Source organism: Jaculus jaculus, chromosome 10, assembly GCF_020740685.1.
Source record: "Jaculus jaculus isolate mJacJac1 chromosome 10, mJacJac1.mat.Y.cur, whole genome shotgun sequence".
Lineage (NCBI taxonomy): Eukaryota > Metazoa > Chordata > Mammalia > Rodentia > Dipodidae > Jaculus > Jaculus jaculus.
The window spans coordinates 11458174-11477586 of record NC_059111.1 but is presented as its reverse complement, the minus strand read 5'-3'; the positions used below and the strand labels follow the sequence as shown (position 1 = coordinate 11477586).

The 19413-nt window shown below is 41.4% G+C and overlaps 1 protein-coding gene and 2 non-coding genes across 10 annotated transcripts in view; 1 reads left to right on the top strand and 2 right to left on the bottom strand.

The window, feature by feature from the left end:
• The window catches only part of Csnk1g1 (casein kinase 1 gamma 1), a 129989-nt gene that overhangs the window by 34435 nt on the left and 76141 nt on the right, over positions 1–19413 (top strand). For 7 of the 8 annotated variants that reach the window (XM_004662540.3, XM_004662541.2, XM_004662537.2 and 4 more), the window contains 2 exons: positions 9002–9042; positions 15650–15719. In XM_004662540.3, coding sequence (XP_004662597.1) covers positions 9002–9042; positions 15650–15719 — 111 coding nt within the window. The remainder of the gene's footprint in view (positions 1–9001; positions 9043–15649; positions 15720–19413) is intronic. The other variant, XM_045160140.1, reaches the window with a different exon arrangement.
• Positions 7615–7717, bottom strand: LOC123464220. The gene has a single exon (XR_006639457.1). It is a non-coding gene; the product is annotated as a U6 spliceosomal RNA (small nuclear RNA).
• LOC123464308 lies at positions 14761–14865 on the bottom strand. Its single transcript, XR_006639534.1, has one exon. It is a non-coding gene; the product is annotated as a small nucleolar RNA U13 (small nucleolar RNA).

Here is a 19413-nt window from a genome sequence, read left to right as displayed (position 1 = left end):
CTTCCTAGCAGCTACTCAGTTGCTTTAGCAACTAGTTTTGCAAATATTCATTTATGTAATGGATTGGCTTTGTTTTAATATCACTGAACTACTTGCATTAACATGTGGTATAAATATTTACAAAATTACTACTGAGATGTAGTTTCTACTTCATACAACCTTGTGGGGTCTCATAGTGTCCAAAGATTGTTCATTTTCCATGAATGTAAAGAAAAATGTTGGCCAGTGAAACTAGAAATTTGATTCCTGAGCTCTAAGGTTTATTTAAAGATTTGCATGAGAATGGAAAAATCCATTTATATAAAAGGATAAGTTTGTGGCTCATATTTTTTTTTCAGAAATTTAGATTGTTTTACTTTTTTTCTGGTGAACTTAGGGTACTTTTTTGTTTATTTTTTTGTTTTGAGGTACTTCCCTCTGTAGCCTTGCCTCAGACTTTGTATCACTTGCATCAGCAGCTAGAGTGGGTTATAGGCATGTGCCAACATACCTGGCTAATATTTATTATTGTGGCTAGCCTTAAGAATATTTTAACTTTATGAAATTTATTTTGAAGCAGAGAGAGAAAAAGAGAGAGGGAGAGGGAGAGAGAGAGAGGAGAAAGACAGAGATTGGGCACACCAGAGCCTTTAGCTGCTGCAAGGGAACTCCAGATGCCTGCGCCACTTTGTGCGTCTGGCTTGATGTGAGTACTGGGGAATCGAACTCAGGTTATTAGGCTTTATAGGCAAGTGCCTTAACCACTAAGCCATCTCTCCAGCCCCAAGAATATTTTGTTTCTTTATGAAAGAATAATTTTTTTCAACAAATGGTTATGGGAAAACTGGTTAGTCACGCTCAAGAAAAGTTACGTTGGCTGCAGAGATGGCTCAGCATTTAAGGTGCTATTCATAAAGTTTTATGACCCGAGTTCAATAGCCTGCTACCCACATAAAACCAGATACACAAAGCGGCACATGCTTTTAATCCCAGCAGTGAAGGTGCAGAGGAACGATGATCACTGTGACTTCAAGTCCAGCCTGGGACTACATAGTAAATTCCAGGTCAGCCTGGGCTATAGCTAGACCCTACCTTGAAAAGCCAAAATAAATAAATAAATAAATAAATTTTAAAAAGAGAAAACTAAAGTTGAATGTTTCACTTCATATCATGTATAAAAATTTGAGCAAAATCAGAAGTCAGTTGGAGAGATGGTTAAGTGGCTAAGGCATTTGCTTGCAAAGCCCAAAGGACCCCAGGTTCAGTTCCTCAGGACACACATAAGCCAGTTGCACAAGATAGGACATGCGTCTGCCGTTCGTTTGCAGTGACTGTATACCCTGGAGCACCCATTCTCTTTCCCCCTCGCTCCCTCTTTCTCTCTCTCTCAAATAAATTAAAAAAAAAAAAGAAGAAGAAGAAGCTAGGCGAGATGGCGCACACCTTTAAATCCCAGCAGTAGAGCAGTAGAGGTAAAAGAATTGCCGTGAGTTTGAGGCCACCCTGAGACTACATAGTTAATTCCAGGTCAGCCTGGATCAGAGTGAGACAAAAAAACAAAAAGGAAAAAAAAAAACCTAAATGAGAATGAGCAAAGTATTGGAACAGACATTTCTTCAGAACCAGTGGAAAACACATGAAAAGACATTCAACTTCATTACTCATTATAGAAATACATACCAACACTATAACTGCCATTTCCTACCTGCAAGACTGCTAAGAATCAGGTGATAAAAGTTTGTTGGAGCTGGGTGTGGTGGCGCATGCCTTTAATACCAGCACTTGGGAGGCAGAGGTAGGAGGATCACATTAAGTTCAAGGCTACCCAGAGACTACATAGAGACTTCCAGGTCAGCCTGAGCTAAAGTGAGACCCTACCTTGAAAAAAAAAAAAAAGTTGGGAAGTGGGAATAAAAATTGTAATGTTGGGACCCCATAAAGTGGCTCAGCTGCTTTATAGATAGTCTGACATTTTCTTCTGAAATGAACACAATCCAAATATTTATGCACTTGGTAAGTAGTTACCTTAGTCAGCTTTTGGTTATATAGCAAAGTACCTAACACAGGCTATGTAAGGGGGGAAAAAGAGCATTTAGCTCATGCTTTTGGAGGCTGAAGGTCAGAAGAGCTTAGTTGAGACTTGGTGAGGGCCCACCCCCTGGCCAACTCCTTTAATGGTAATGACTCAGGCAGACGTAGGAGCAAGCAGTTACACCTTAAAAGTAGGAGCAGAGAATATAGGAGGATTTTTTGTTTTTTTCTCACTCTAGCCCAGGCTGACCTGGAATTTACCATGTAATTTCAGGGTGGCTTTGAACTTACAGTTATCCTTCTAATCTCTGCCTCCTGAGTGCTGGATTAAAGGGGTGAGCCACCACGCCCTGCTAGGCTTGCTTTTTGTGAGAACTTGAGGTCTCATGGGAATTGCTTTCCAAGATCATCCCATCAGTGACCTAAGGGTCTCTCGTTAGGAAAGCTTCTATCAAAAATGCTCCTCTGACTCCATAGTGAATTCCAGGTCAGCCTGGGCTAGAGTAAGACTCTACCTTCAAAAACAAAAAAAAAAAAAAAAAAAAAAAAAAAAAAAAAAAAAAAAAGGCTCCTCTGTGAACTAAGCCTCCATCACATGGGTTTTTGAAGGACACAGTTAAGCCATAATCAAACCATAGCAAAGTATAAAGAAAATGTGCTATTATTTAGGTATTAAAAGAATGAAGAGGGGCTGGAGAGAGATGGCTTAGTGATGAAGTGCTTGCCAGTGAAGGGTAAGGACCCCATTTCAAAGCTCGATTCTCCAGTACCCACGTAAGCCAGATGCACAAGGTGCCGCATGCATCTGTAGTTTGTTTGCAGTGGCTGGAGGCCATGATGCACCCATTCTCTCTGCCTCTTTCTGTCTCTCTCAAATAAATAAATAAATAAAATATTTAAAATAATAAAAAAGAATGAAGAATGGCTGGGGGTGTAATTCAGTTGGTAGAGTTCTTGTCTAGCAAGCATGAGACCCTGGATTACCATCCCCATGCACCACAGAGCTGAGCATGGTAGTGCAGTCCATTATCCTAGGGCTTGGGAGGTAGAGACAAAAGGATCAGAAGTTCAAGGTGGTTGGCTTCATGGGGAGTTCCAGGCCAGCCTGAGATACATGAGACCTTGTCTTAAAAACAAAACAAAAAAAAAAACACAAAAGGGCTGGAAAAATGGTTCAGCTGTTAAGGTGCTTGTCTGCAAAGCCTACGGACAGTTCGATTCTTCAGTACCCATATAAAGCCAGATGCACAAGGTGGCACACGTTTACAGTGGCTAGAGGCCCTGCCCCACCCATTCTTTCTATATATCTGCATCCCCCCCCCAATAACTGAAATCAAAACTCAACTTACTAATTACTAACAGGTAATTTCCAGAAAAAAATTGAAATGGAAAGAAATTATCTTTGTGTTTGCTACCAAGCATTTAGTGATGTTTGTGCATTGTCTACTAAAATACTACAAGTGTTAGTTTGTAGTTAGTAAAGCTAAAAATGTCCTCTAGGAGGCTGTGGAGCTGCAAGCATGAGGACCTGAGTTCGAGTCCCAAAACCCAGGTTTAAAAAAAGGGGCAGGCATGGTGGTGCATGCCTTTAATCCCAGCACTTGAGAGGCAGAGGTAGGAGGATTGTTGTGAGTTTGAGGTCAACCTGAGACTACATAGTGAATTCCAGGCCAGCTTGGCCTATAGTGGAACCCTACCTACCTCGAAGAAAACACACACGCACTCATACACGCATGCACGCACACACGGTGGCATGTGTTTGCAATTCTAGCACTGAAGAGGCAGACAGGTGGATCCATGGGCTCCTTGGCTGGTTATCCTACCTTACTTGGTGAGGTCTAGACAAGAAGGACCGTATCTTAAAATAGTGGACAGCCCTGAGAGGAATGACACCTGAGGTTGTATTCTGAGATCCACACACATTAAGAAAATGTTTGGCTTTAAAAAAAAGTACTGTTTCCATCTACTATTGTTCCCCCAATCATACCACATACATAAAGAGATGTTCTGGCTGGAGGGGGTGCTGTAGGCTAACCACTCCTCTTTTCTGTGAGTAGACCTGGTAATCACTCATGTCCATAGAAGCAGTTATGTTTCTAACTGCTTCAAATCCTTAGTTTCATTTGGTGTTTTGTTTTGTTTTTTAAATATAAGTTCTTTGTAATCAGTGAATGATACATACTGCTCTCACTTTAAGGCAAGAATGTGGGGCAGCTGGAGAGCTAATTAAACTGGGAACCCAGTGCTCTATGTGTCTGTCTTTATCAGTATGACTTTAAGAACTGATAACCTTACCTGTTCTTTGAAATAGTGCTTTGCCTGATTGAAGCTTATAGTAAATGTTGCCAGCAGATGACTTACTGACACAGGAAGTCTTTTTTTCTATTGGTTTTATTGCAGCATCATGTCTAGGCTGCTCCTTCAAAAGGGCTGAGTTGAGACAAAAAGCTCCCTAACTATTGTGTAGTGCAGACTTTTTTTTCCCCATTAACAAGCAAAGAACCTATAGCAGGATGTATATTTGTGGATTTTATGCAACAGATGCTAATTAAAAGCTTTGGATGCTCAGTATGCCAACTCATCTATAGTATTTTTCTTTTTTTATTATTTTTATTTATTTGTTATTTGAGAGCGACAGACAGAGAAAGAGGCAGATAGAGGGAGAGAGAATGGGCGCACCAGGGCCTTCAGCCCTGCAAACTGCAACTCCACTGCAAATGAACTCCAGATGCTTGCGCCCCCTTGTGCATCTGGCTAATGTGGGTCCTGGGGAATCAAGCCTCGAACTGGGGTCCTTAGGCTTCACAGGCAAGCGCTTAACCACTAAGCCATCTCTCCAGCCCTAGTATTTGTCTATCTATTAACTGCTTGCCTTTTCTCACAGCTGTTGATATATTTTTGTGTTTTTAGCTGAAGAAGTTACTCTTTTTTTTCAGGAGGATTTCAAGGTAGGGTCTTGCTGTAGCCCAGACTAACCTGGCATTCACTATGTAGTCTCAGGGTGGCCTTGAATTCACAGTGGTCCTCCTACCTCTGCCTCACAAGTGCTGGGATTAAAGGCATGTGCTACCACGCCCAGCTGAAGTTACTCATTTTAATGAGCAAGCTTTTTTAAAATTCTTCTAGTGCAGAATTTCTGAGTCCTGAGAATAGTGGCTGTGTTAATTGTCTAGATTTCCAAATGTCTGTTTTATGTTGGCTTGTTCAATTTAAGGATGCATTTGCTGCTGGCAGAGGAATTTATTTCAGGGATGCTTAGCCCAGCAGAATTACTGAGTCTTTCTTAGCAATTAATATAACAAGGGGATGACATATATTCTGTTCTTTTGGGGCTTCTACAGTAGAAAGTAATCAAACGTGAACAGGTAGCATTTTGTGATGTATAAGCCATTGTGCCTCACAGTATTACTGATATTCTTTTATTTTTTGTTTTTACTGATAATATTCTTTTATTATTATTATTTATTTGAGAGAGAGAGAGAATGGGCACCCCAGGGCTTCCAGCAAGTATAAATGAACTACAGGCACATGTGCCACCTTGTGCATCTGGCTTACATGGTTGCTGGAGAATTGAACTTAGGTCTTTTGGCTTCTCCAGGAAGCACTATAACTGCTAAGCCATCTCTCCAGCCCCCAGTATTACTGATATTTCCAAGAGAGAGCTGTTTTGATGAGAGGTGGTAAGCTGAATTACTCTTGTAGAATTAAAAGCTTTATCAGGAGAATTACAGCACCATGCCAAGGTAGTCCGGGGGGGGGGGGAGGTGTTAGAAGGTAGAGGAAGGAAGGGAGATGGAAAGAGAAACTAGCTCTGGAAATTGAGGAACATAGGGGAAGTACCCCTTTTTATGAGGTTCTAGAGGAAAAAATTATGTTTAGACACCGGCTATGTGAAATTGTAGTGGAGGAAAGAGGTAGATAAAGAAGGCCTGTAGTCTTTCAAGGTCCCTGAGGAGGAGTGGCTGTTCTGCTTCTCTTCTGTATAGAATCCAAGGCTATAGTGCAGGTGATCTTGGGTTTCCCTGGCAACAAGGGACTATACTTGCTTTTCTATTTGGCTTTGGTCTTGAGCAGCATGGGGACTCCTTAAAGTGAATAAATATATGTTCTATCGGTTACATGGACTGTATTGCTTGTTTTTATATTTATTTATTTACTTACTTGTGTGTATATATGCGCTAGAGAGAGCGAATGAACGAACTGGAGTATGGACACATCAGGATCTCTTGCTGCAAATGAACTTTACATGGATACTAGGGAATTGCAGGCTTTGCAAGTAAAGCGCCTTTAACCACTGAACCATCTCCCCAGCCCTGAATTCTTTTTTTATATATTTATTTATTTATTTTTTTATTGTTTGGTTTTTCGAGGTAGGGTCTCACTCTGGCTCAGGCTGACCTGGAATTCACTATGTAGTCTTAGGGTGGCCTCGAACTCACGGCGATCCTCCTACCTGTGCCTCCCAAGTGCTGGGATTAAAGGCATGCGCCACCACGCCCGGCCTGAATTACTTCTTATGCTTCTGTATGCTTTGTAACTTTTTTGGGTAAATGTAAAGTCATATCTGTTCTTCCCAGATGGGGCACTGACAGATCAAATAACAGGTCTGTCCAGTGAATTTATTGGGTGACTTTATAGGAGCATGGGTGAAGAGACCCAAGGGAGGATGGCTTGGAAAACCCTGTCACTGGAGTCTCTATCCCCAGTCAACCTTGCTCCTTTTATATGCTGCGTCACCTCCCAGGCTACAACTGAACAGTGGGAAGGGATCACAAAGCAGCTTAGTAACCCTACAAGCTGCTTGCCCATTGGCTTCCTCCCTCCTTTTGTTTTTATTTATTTTTAACCTTAAAATTCTACAATGCAGGGCTAGAGAACTGGCTTAGAAGTTAAGATGCTTGTCTGTAAAGCCTAGAGACCTTAGTTTGATTCCCCAGTACCCATATAAGCCAGATGCACAAGGTGGCACATGCATCTGGAGTTTGTTTGCAGTGGCTAGAGGCCCTGGTGTGCCTGGGCCTCCCTCTCTCCTCCTCTTCCTTCTCCTCCTCTTCCTCCTCCTCCTCCTCTTCCTCCTCTTCCTCTTCTTCTTCTTCTCTCTCTCTCTAAATAAATACAAATACAAAATAATATCTAAAAAAATCCATATTTATTGCAAAGGTCAACCCTGAACCTTGTGATGGGCTTTTTGGTAGGATTTGTGATAGTGATGGCTTAGAGGTTAATGCACTTGCCTACAAAGCCTAAGGAACCAGGTTTGGTTCCCCAGTACCCATGTAAGTCAGATGCACAAGGTGGCACATATGTCTGTACTTAGTTTGTACTGGCTGGAGACCCTGATGTCCATTTTCTTTCTCTCTCTCTCTCTCTCTCTCTCACAGACACATACACACAAATGAATAAAATTTAAAAAATATATGGAAGCAATGGCCTAGTGGTGCTTGCCTTCAGTCCCAGCACTCAGAGGCAGAGGTAGAAGGATCACTGTGCGTTTGAGTCCACCCTGAGACTACATAGTAATTTCTAGCTCAGCCTGGACTACAGTGAGACCCTATCTTGAAAAACCAAAAAAAAATAAATAAAAAAAATAAAAAAAGAGAAAATCTATAAAAGGAACACTTCACAAATTTGCGTGTCGTCCTTGTGGCAGGGGTGTGCTAATCTTCTCTGTGTAGTTCGAAGTTTAGTTTAGGTGCTGCTTAAGCACACGAGCTTCCCTTCTTTACCTGGGACTGTTAATAGCCATACACCTAAACTAGCACTTTATTGCTTGTTTGTTTTGTTGCTATGACTGTGGAACAAGGTATTTGTCATCATGGCTATTCTGCTTTATAATGGGTGACAGTCATGACACACCTAGAGCAAATACTACAACACCTAATGCATTCTATTTTTTCCTCCCTCCCTTCCTCATTTTTTGAAGCAAGGTTTCACTCTAGTCTATGCAAACCTACATGTTCTAATGAGGCTTTGAGGGGGAGAGAGGAGAAAGGGAAGAATATTGCTCCTGATACTTTTCTTGCTTTCCTATCTTCTGTAGTTTATCCCTAGGTTGTACATACGCTGCTGCCGCAGGTCTCCTTAAATATTTCCTGTGTTCTTACCTGCTAGGCAGCCACTTTACCTCTGAGCTACATGCCAGGCCCAAGTTTAAACTATCTCCTTTCCTTCCCTCCCTCTTTTTTCCTTCAGGGTTCCATGTTGCCCAGTCTGGCCTTGAATTTACTATGTATTTAATGTGTACTATGTAGCTGAGGTCTCTATGAATTCCTGATTTTCCTTCCTTCCTCCTCCCCCAAGTTTAAATTTCTTTGAAATTCTGGTATTTCTTCATGGTTGTTTTGTGGGTAAGAGTTGAGAAATATTGAATAACATTGTATGTATGTATGTAGGGGCCCAGGATGGGGTTGGAGATTGTTTTTCTCTTCTCTCTCTCTCTCTTTTTTTTTTTTTTTTTTTTTTTGGCTTTTCAAGGTAGAGTCTCATTTTAGTCAAGGCTGACCTGGAATTCACTACGTAGTCTCAGGATGGCCTTGATCCTATACCTCTGCCTCCCAAGTTCTGGGATTACAGGCGTGCACCACCATGCCTGGCTTTTTTTTTTTTTTTTTTTTTTTTTGAGCCAGGGTTTCATTTTAACTCAAGCTGACCCAGAACTAACTCTAGACCAGAGTTGCCTCAAAATCAGAGTAGTCCTCCTTACCTCATTCCCCAGTGCTTAGAGGAAAGGTATGTGCCCCCATACCCAGATGATTTTTCTTTTCCTTAAAAACAAGTTATTCTGTGTAGCTTAAAGTTTTAGATTCTCAAACTGTTTTTTGCTCTGTTCTTACTGGATTTCATTATCTGCTTAGCTTTTCACTTACAACTTGTTTTTCATATATGTGAACAGCATTAAGAATGTCACCTTTCTGATTCTGTAAGCTAAGATTTTGCTTTGTATTTCCAAGAAGAAATCTTACTAAATATATATGTTCTGTTTTTCCCTTAGGTAAAAATCTCTACACCAATGAATATGTAGCAATCAAACTGGTGAGTAGAATCTGTGTTTGTAGTGATTATGTTGTGGTGCTCTCACTGCTTTTTTTTTTTTTTTTTTTTTTTTTGTGTGTGTTTCAAAGTAGGGTCTCACTCCAGCGCAGGCTGACCTGGAACTCACTAACATGTAATCTCAGGTTGGACTCGAACTCATGGCGCTCCACCCACTTCTGCTTCCCAAGTGCTGGGATTAAAGGTGTGTGCCGCCACGCCCAGCCCAGTGCTCTCACTGTTTTTTTACTGGAAATAGTTGTGAGCAATCACAAAAATACTAGTATACTTTTTCCTGTGCATATGATTCCACATAGTCCATTTTTCTTCAGTTACAATGTTAGAGTGATGATTCACTATTTCATACTGTGTAACACTGCATAGTTAATGATGTCAACTGTAGTTGCTAAAGTGTCTGCTTTGCAAGCTTGAAGACCTGAGTTCCATTCTGAGAACTCATGTGTTTTGAGGTAGGGTCTCCATCTAGCTCTGGCTGACCTGGAATTCACTATGTAGTCTCAGGGTGGCCTCAGACTCATGGCGATCCTCCTGCCTCTTCCATCATCAATCCCAGCTAAAGCTTTTTAAAAATTTGCTTATTTATTTGAGAGAAAGAGACAGAATGGGAGAGAGAGTGGGTACTCCAGGACCTCTAGCCACTGCAAATGAACTCCAGACATATGAGCCACCTTGTTTACCTGGCTTTACTTAGGTACTTGGGAACTGAACCTGGGTCCTTTGGCTTTGCAGGCAAATGCCTTAACATTAAGCCATCTCTCTAGCCCTGACCTTGAGCTCTTAGTCTTTCTCCTGTCTTTACCTTAAATGCAGGGTTATAGGTGTTTGTTACCATGTTAGGCTTTTTAAAAGAAATATTAAAAAAAAAAAACCCATTGTTGGGCTGGAGAGATGGCTTAGCAGTTAAGCGCTTGCCTGTGAAGCCTAAGGACCCCGGTTCGAGGCTTGGTTCCTCAGGTCCCACATTAGCCAGATGCACAAGGGGGAGCACGTGTCTGGAGTTCGTTTGCAGTGGCTGGAAGCCCTGGCGCGCCCATTCTCTCCCTCTCCCTCTCCCTCTATCTGTCTTTCTCTCTGTGTCTGTCGCTCTCAAATAAATAAATAAAAAATGAACAAAAAAAATTAAAAAAAAAAAACAACCCATTGTTATTTATTTGCAAAAGAGAGAGAGGAAAAGAGACAATGAATTAATTTGCATACCAGGACCTCTTGCCACCTGAAAACAAACTTCAGATGTATGCACCACTTTGTGCATCTGGCTTTACATGGGTATTGAGGAATAGAACCCAGGCCTTCAGGGTTAGCATGCAAGCAAGCACCTTTAACCGCTTAGCCATTTCCCTAGCCTTTTTTGTTTTTTAAATCCCAGTAGTAGAGATTGAACCTCTGTGGGCATACATTCTACCACCAGCCTGTATCCCCAACATTTATTTGTTTATGTGTTTGTTTTTCAACAGGATCTCACTGTGTAGCCCAGGCTGACCTTGAACAAATGGCTATCCCTTCTATAGCCTCCCAGGTAGTGGGATTACAGATTTGTGCCATCATGCACTGCTTTTTTTGTGTTTTGTGTTTTGCCTGTTGGTGTAGAGGGAGCAGGAAGGGAGACAAATGCTTTTAGCTGCACAGGTTAGATGTCTTATTAGAGAAAGCAAAAAGAATTTTATTCTAGAAAAATATTCTCTAGTACATTTGCCCTAATCATCTCATTATTTGAAGTTACTGACAGGAAGAAATAGTCCTTAACATACCTTAAATGGAGTGTGTGTAAGTGTAATTTTTAAAAAAATACTTTATTTTTATTTATTTATTTACTTGACAGAGAAAGAGGGAGAAAGAGAGAAAAGGAGAGAGAGAAAGAGAGAATGAGTGCATAAGGGCCTCTAGCAAACGAACTCAAGGCGTATTGCACCCCTCGTGCATCTGGCTAATATGGACCCTGGAGAATCAAACCTGGGTCCCTTGGCTTTGTAGACAAATGCCTTAACCACTAAGCAATTCCTCCAGCCTGTTAATGTAATCTTTAATCCCAGAACTACGTACGCTGAGACAGGGAGGCCAACTTGGGCTATATAGAGACTATGGTGAGACTGCTTCAAAACCAAACAATCAATAATAACAAAACAAACAAATGGGCTGGAGAGATGGCTTAGTGGTTTAGACACTTGCCTGTGAAGCCTAAGGACCTAGGTTTGATTCTCTAGGTACCACGTAATCAGATGCACATGGTGGCACATGTGTCTGGAGTTTGTTTGAAGTGGCTAGAGGCCCTGACACACCCATTCTCACTCTGTCTCTAATAAATAAATAAAAATAAAATCGTGACAAAAAAAAAAACCACAAAAAGAATATAACCCATCACTTTAAAATTCTGTATTAGGTTGGTGGATCCTTGTAAGTTCGGGGTCTGCCTGGGGCTTACAGAGTCAGAGTGAGTTCCAAGTCAGCCTGGGCTACATAGAAAAAAAAAAAAAAAAAAAAAAAATTCTGGGGTTAGAAAAATGGCTTAGTGGTTACTCTTCAAAGCCGTAGGACCCACATAACCCATATGCACAAGGTGGAGCATGCATTTAGAATTTGTTTGCAGTGGCTGGAGGCCCTGGCACTCCCATGCATTCATTTTCTCTCTCTCTGTTCTTCTCTCAAATAAAGAAATAAAAATAGGGGCTGGAGAGATGGCTTAGCAGTTAAGCACTTGCCTGTGAAGCCTGAGGACCCTGGTTCGAGGCTTGATTTCCCAGTACTCATGCAAGCCAGGTACACAAGGTGCCGCATGTATCTGGAGTTCATTTGCAGTGACTGGAGGCTATGGTGCGCCATTTTCTCTCTTCCCCTCTCTGTCACTCTCAAATAAAATTAAAAAAAAATAAATTAAAATATTAAAAAATTGTATATATAAATTAAAAATCTGTTATTACTGTATTTCATATTGTCCCTTTATTTTTTAAGATTTCTTTTTTTTTATTTATTTTATTTATTTATTTGAGAGCGACAGAGAAAGAGGGGGAGGGAGAGAGAGAGAGAGAGAGAATTGGTGCGCCAGGGCTTCCAGCCACTGCAGACGAATTCCAGATGCGTGCGCCCCCTTGTGCATCTGGCTAACGTGGGTCCTGGGGAATCAAGCCTCGAACTGGGGTCCTTAGGCTTCACAGGTAAGCGCTTAACCGCTAAGCCATCTCTCCAGCCCAAGATTTCTTTTTTTAATTTGATTTATTTATTTGCAAGTAGAGAGAGAATGAGAATCGGCACACCAGAGCCTAGTGCTACTGCAGACGAATCCAGACATATGTGCCGCTTTGCTTTGTACTGGCTTTACGTGGGTACTGGGAAACCACTCACAAGCCTTCAGGTGTTACAAGCAAGCACCTTTAACTGCTTGCTGAGCTGTCTCTCTAGCCCTCAAGAATTATTTCAGGTTTTTTGTTTTTGTTTTTGTTTTTGTTTTTCGAGGTAGGGTCTCACTCTAGCCCAGGCTGACCTGGAATTCACTATGGAGTCTCAGGGTGGCCTCGAACTTATGGCAATCCTTCTACCTCTGCCTCCCGAGTGCTGGGATTATATTTCAGTTTTTTAAAAAATATGTTTTATTTATTTATTTATTTGAGAGAGAGAAAGAGGCATACAGAGAGAGAATGGGCCCGCCAGGTCCTCCAGCCACTGCAAACGAACTCCAGATGCATGCGCCTCCTTGTGGGTCATAGAGAATATAACGGGGGTCCTTTGGCTTTGCAGGCATGTGCCTTACCTGCTAAGCCATTCTCTAGCCCTCTTTTCAGCTTTCTAAATTTCTTCTGTCAAGTTTTTATCAGTTGACTATGTAGGTAAGCTTTTATATTATTGAAGTCATTGACCATTACATTTCATTTGCTTTTATTGTTTTATTTTGCTTTGTATGACCAATAATTAAAATTGAATCTAGGGTTTGGGGTTATTGTTCAGGAGTGGAGTGCAAATTTAGTGTGAGGTCCTGGGTTCAATTCCTAGCACAGATAGGAAGAAGGGAGAGAGGGAAGAAGGGCGCAGCAGTGAAGCAAGCCATCCTAAATTGTAATCTCTGTCATTCATATGATGGGTCTCAGTACTTTGTTTCTCTTTCAAATATATCTTAAAGTTAGTTTAGAATATAGTAGTCCTGTCTGTGTGCTTCATCTCTTGTTATTTAGCTTATTCAAGGGGACCTAGAGCTATTGTAATTGAGCTTCTTTCATTGTAAGCAAAATTTGTGTCAAGCATCATGCTCCTCTTAAGATAGCCATCTGCTATAGGTGTAGGATTTCAGGCAGGCATGGGTGTTCCAGAATAGCTTGATTCTGGCAGATGGGCTGTCCTTGATGGAAAGGGCTCAACATCTGGCACAGAGACGCAAGGCAGCCCTGTGACTGCTGCTTCGGTTCTGCTTTCTTAGGATCATCATTATGGGCTCCTGGTTCTCTAGTTTTTAAGAACTTTAAAAAATATCCACTGCTGGGCTTGGTGGCATACACCTTTAATCCCAGCACTAGGGAGGCTGGGGTAGGAGGATCGGTGTGAGTTTCAGGTCAGCCTGGACTAGAGCAAGACCCTACCTCTAAAGACAACCCCCCCCCCAAAAAAAAAATATATAAGCCGGGCATGGTGGCACATACCTTTAATCCCAGCACTGGGAGACAGAGGTAGTAGGGTCACAGTGAGTTTGAGGCCTCCCTGAGACTACAGAGTGAATTCTAGGCCAGTCTGAGCTAGAGTGAGGCCCTACCTTGAAAAACCAAAAATACAAAGTTTTAAGACTTGTGATGCATGCCTTTAATCCCAGCACTTGGAGATAGAGGTTCAAGGGTCACTGTGAGTTCAAGGCCACCCTGAGACTACCTAGTGAATTCTAGGTCAGCCTGGGCTACAGTGAGATCCTGCCTCGAAAAACCTAAAAAAAAAAAATTATATATACTTATTATATATATTTGTTTATATTTTATTATATTATGTTTAATACACATATTATATATATTTATTTTATATATATATATATATATATAAAGTAAACATACTATGACATTGGATTTGGTAGTGGTTTCTTAAATATGACACCATATGACCTGGTATTCACTCTGTACTCTCAGGCTGGCCTCGAACTCACAGTGATCCTCCTACCTCTGCCTCCGAAGTGTTGGGATTAAAGGTGTGTGCCACCACACCCAGCTCAAAATTTTTAACTTTCTGTGTATTTCAGAACACTAGGCACAATGAAAAGGCAGTCCATAGAACCCACGAAAACATTTGAAAATAATATCTGATAAAAGATGGTATCCAGAATGCTTCAACTTTCTCAACTGCAACTTTATGCTGGAGCTGGGAAGATTGTGGTTAAAGTGGTTAAAGGAGCTTTCTGCTGGCCTGGCTTCAATTTCTAAGCCATGCAAATCAGCTGGATGCAGAAAGTAGTGCAAGCATCTGGTATTCATGTGTAACATCAAGGGGTCCTTACATGCACCCTCACACGCACACACATGCAAATAGAGAAATAAAATTGTTTTTTATTAATTAATTTATTTTATTTTATTTTGGTTTTTCAAGGTAGGGTCTCACTGTGGTCCAGGCTGACCTGGAATTAACTATGTAGTTTCTGGGTGGCCTCGAACTCACAGTGATCTTTCTACCTCTGCCTCCCAAGTGTTGGGATTAAAGGCGTGTGCCACTGCGGCTGGCTAAAGTTTTTTTTTTTTTTTATGTCAGACGGGTTATGTGCCAGAGTGTAACAAGGTTCAGTGGGAGGCACACGTCACGCAAGAGCGTAAACACCCAGTCATCACGCTTATGAACCAATAAAAGGATCTAAAGTTTTTTTTTTTAACCCACACTATTTCTCATATTCTCCTATTCTCAGCCCTAGCAATCAGTGTTCTAATTTCTTTCTGTGAATTTTACTATATCTGATATTTCGTACAGTGGAATTACATATTTGTCTTTTGTTAGCTCTCTCAGCATAATGCTTTAGGGTTCATCCATGTTATTACACCTGTTGGAATTATTTTGTCATGTCTGAATAATTTTGTTTTATATATGTCACATTTGACCATGATCCATTAGTGGGTTCTTGGTTTGCTTTTTCTTTTTTAGTATTGAGAGTAATGCTGCTTTATATGGGTGCTGGTGAATTTTTGTTGTTGCTGGACATCAGACTCTCTATCTTAGCTAAGGCCTCAAATTTGCATCATGCATGAAGCCCTGGGTTCACTTCACAGCACTACATAAACCTGGGCATAGTGGTACATGCCTACTCCCCCAGCACTAGGGAGGTGGAGGCAATAGCATCAGAAGTTCAGGGTCATCTGCAACTACATACAGAGTTTGAGACCAACTGGGGTTACATAAGACCCTGTCTCAAGGAGAAAAATAAACAACTGTTCACCATATAGAAGTCATAATTATACTATCAAAAAATAATACTTTTTTTTCTTCTCCCCAGGTAGGTTCTCATGCTAGCCCAGGCTGACCTGGAATTCATTATGTAGTCTCAGGATGTAATATCTGAATATCTCTGTATATTCTGAAAATCTAAGAATAGAAAAAGTCATGTTTGTCTACACTTGATCACAGTTTGTCTTTTGGATTTCAGGAACCAATAAAATCTCGGGCTCCACAGCTGCATTTAGAGTACAGGTTTTATAAACAGCTCGGCAGCACAGGTAAGTCTTTTTCTCCATTTTCTTAACATATATTTTAGATCCATTTCTTTTGGTCTGGTTTCCCCTTTTTATTTTTAAAAATATTTTATATTTATTTATTTGGCAGAGAGAAAGAGGGAGAAGGAGAGAGAGAGAAAAAAAAGTGAAAGGGTGCACCAGGGCCTCCAGCCACTGCAAACAACTCCAGACACTTGTGTCCCCTTATGCATTTGGCTAACGTGGGTCCGGGGGAATCGAGCCTCAGTCATTTGGCTAAAGCATTACAGCTGGAGGTTTTTGAACTTGTTTTAGTTTCCTATGTGGAATGGAAAAAAAGAGCCACTGATTTTGTAACTTTTACGCTCAGCAAGGTGGCCTCTGCCTATAATTACAGCGCTGAAGAGGCTGAGGCAAGGGAACCACCCCCACACTAGGTCAAACTCATAGTGGTGCTGGGTTACGCACATGAGCCTCAACTCTCAAGTTCTGGCGCTCTGAGTTTCATAGATTTTTGGGGTGATAACTATCTTAGTCCAGTTATGATAAACTTCTTATACATGTATGGTAAATCTAAAACAAGATAACTTGCTTAACCCACCCAACACAGAAGTTTGAATAAATTGGAGGGAAGTGACCCAGGGCAGTTGCCTGTGTTTTCTCTGTAAGCGCTTCCAGATAGACCACCAGATCAGGCCTTTTTTTGGAGGGGAAGGAGGGGGTTCAAGGTAGGGTTTCACTTTAGCCCAGGCTGTCCTAGAATTCACTCTGTGGTCTCAGGTTGGCCTCACATTTGCAGTGATCATCCTACCTCTGCCTCTCGAGTGAAGGGATTAAAGGCGTGTGCACCATGCCCAGCATGACCATTCTTTTTATTATAGGACTAATAGCCATATAGAGTGGTACACATCTGTAGTCTTAGTAACTCATGAGGCTGAGCTAAGGTGATTACTTGAACCCAGCAGTTTGAGGCCAAAGCATCTGAATATACAAGAGCTGAGGACATAGCTCCCAAGTAGAACACTTGTCTGAATGTGCAGGGCCCCGGGTTCAGTGCCCAGCATTGAGCGTGAGGGTTCATGAAGTTAGTTGGGAATACAACCTGTGCTGTCTCAATACAGTGTTTGTTTTTTCTTTCTTTAATAAAGTTTGGGTATACTGTTTTTAGTCCTGACTCTGTTAATCCTACTGGGGGTTACATGTTGACATTTTTGTCTGATTGCATACTTGCATCTCCTTGCATGTCAAGTATATGTCAAGGCCATTCACAGTTCTATGGCAGTTAGTAAGTATTGCAGTAGCAAGAAAAACTTAGGAAGGTTTAATAAGCTTACCATTTTATGTTTTTGCCAAGTTAAGATATTCCTTGGGCTGGAGAGATGGCTTAGTGGTTAAGGTGCTTGCTGGCAAAGTCAAAGGACCCAGGTTTGATTCCCCAGTACCCACGTAAGCCAGATGCACAAGGTGGCACATGAGTCTGGAGTTCATTTGCAGTGGCTAGAGGCCCAGGCATGCCCATTCTCCATTCTTCCCTCTCTCCCTCCTTCATTCCCCCCTCTCAAAAAATAAAATTTTTTGGGGGAGGTGGCTAATGAGGTCGGGTTTTACTCTAGACCAGGGTGACCTGGAATTCACTATGGAGTCTCAGGGTAGCCTCTAACCCACTGCGATCCTCATACCTTTGCCTCCCAAGTGCTGAGATTAAAGGCATGTGCCACCATGCCTGGCTTAAAAATATTTTTTTAAAAGAAGATATTCCTTGAGCATGTCCTAAAAACAGGTAAATTTATTTTGAAAGTACATTAGTAGACAAAGAGCTAAACAAGATTTCACCATGTCTCATTGTAAATGACAAGCCTGTTTTCAGTTTAATTAAGCACAACATATCCCTCTCCCTGTTTTTCCATGGTAAGTTCTAGCTGCATTTATGACTCCTCAGTAGTTAAGTGTGAGCAGCACTTATGCCATTCAATCAAGGTGTTGTTGCAGCATTATAAATAGTCCTTGTTTTTAAATCAAAGGCATACAAGGATCAAAATAATGCAGTCAGTACATTTAATCACTAATGCTTTGTCATTATTTATCATAGACCAGTGATGTTTAAAACATTTGGCTATCTTGATAAGGAAGTTTGTTTGTTTGTTTTAAGACAGTGTTTCAGGTAGTTCCAGGTGACTTGCAGCTCACTATGTAGTGGTGACTGGCCTTGAGCTTCTCATTCTCTTGCCTGTACTGACACATACATGTGCCACCATGCTCAGCAATAAGAGAGGTCTAAAACATTAAAATAAGCCCATTGAAGCTGGGCATGGTTGTGTGTTCCTTTAATCCCAGCAGTCCAGAGAGAGGTAGGAGGATCACTGTGAGTTTGAGGCCAGCCTGGGATTACAGGGAGTTCCAGGTCAGCTTGAGCTAGAGTGAAACCCTACCCTGATAAAACAAAAAGATACATATGACATCTTTTGGAAGAAATAATTGTTTGTAAATTTAAATAATACCTGTTGCTTTTATGACCACAGCCTGAGACTTTAAATTTGTTAAAATAATAATTTTTGTTTGTTTTTTTCAGGGTAGAGTTCCAGTCTGGCCAAGGCTGACCTGGAATTCACTATGTAGTCTCAGGGGCCTGGAAATCATGGTGATCCTCCTACCTCTGCCTCCACAGTGCTGGGATTAGAGGTGTTGCCCACCATGCCCAGCTAAAATAAAAAAATTTGTGTTTGCTTGAAAGTATAACCTTTCCTTCCTTTGGTTCCTACATTATCTCTGTTTTCTTGGACCCCCATTTTTAAAAAATACTTTATTTTTATTTATTTATTTGTTTGCCAGAGGAAGAGGGAGAGAAAGAGAGAGAATGGGCACACCAGGACCTCCAGCCACTGCAAACGAACTCTAGACATGTGCACCCCCTTGTGCATCTGGCTAACGTGGGTCCGGGAAAATTGAGCCTGGGTTCTTAGGCATTGCAGGCGAACACTGCTAAGCCATCTCTGCAGCCCTTGGACCCCCATTTTATCTTGACCATATATTCTAGAAACTCAGAGCATTTTCTACTCATACAGAAATAGAGCAAAAGGCTTGGAGTGCTGGCACATGCCTTTAATCCCAGCACTGGGAGGCAGAGGTAGGAGGATCATTGTGAGTTCGAGGCCACCCTGAGACTCCATAGTGAATTCTAGGTCAGCCTGGGCTAGAGTGAGACCCTACCTCAAAAAACCAAAAAAAAAAAAAAAAAAAAAAAAAAAGAGCAAAAGTGGCAGCACTGAATAGTCTTGGCTGCAGTTCAGGCTGGAGCTCTTCCTCATTGTCCCTTATCTTCCTTATTTAAACTCTAATCCTTCCCTTTTATCTACTCTGTGAGCAGTTACAGGGTTAAGAATTGTAGCTTCCTTACCAAGAATATTAAGGTCTGAGGCTTTACTCTGAAGATTTGTATCTTCTTTTTTCTCAATTTTTATTAACATTTTCCATGATTATAAAAAATATCCCATGGTAATACCCTTCCTTCCCCCCCCCCCGCCCCCCATTAGTGTCTTTTTTGAGAGCCTAGAAGCTGAGGTACAGCTTTTTGGATTTTTTTGGAGGTAGGATCTCACTGTACCCCAGGCTGACCTTGAATTTAGAGCAATCCTCCTACCTCTGCCTCCTGAGTTCTGGGATTAAAGGCATGCACCACCACACCTGGATTTGAGCCATTGTCTTCACATCAGCAGCTATT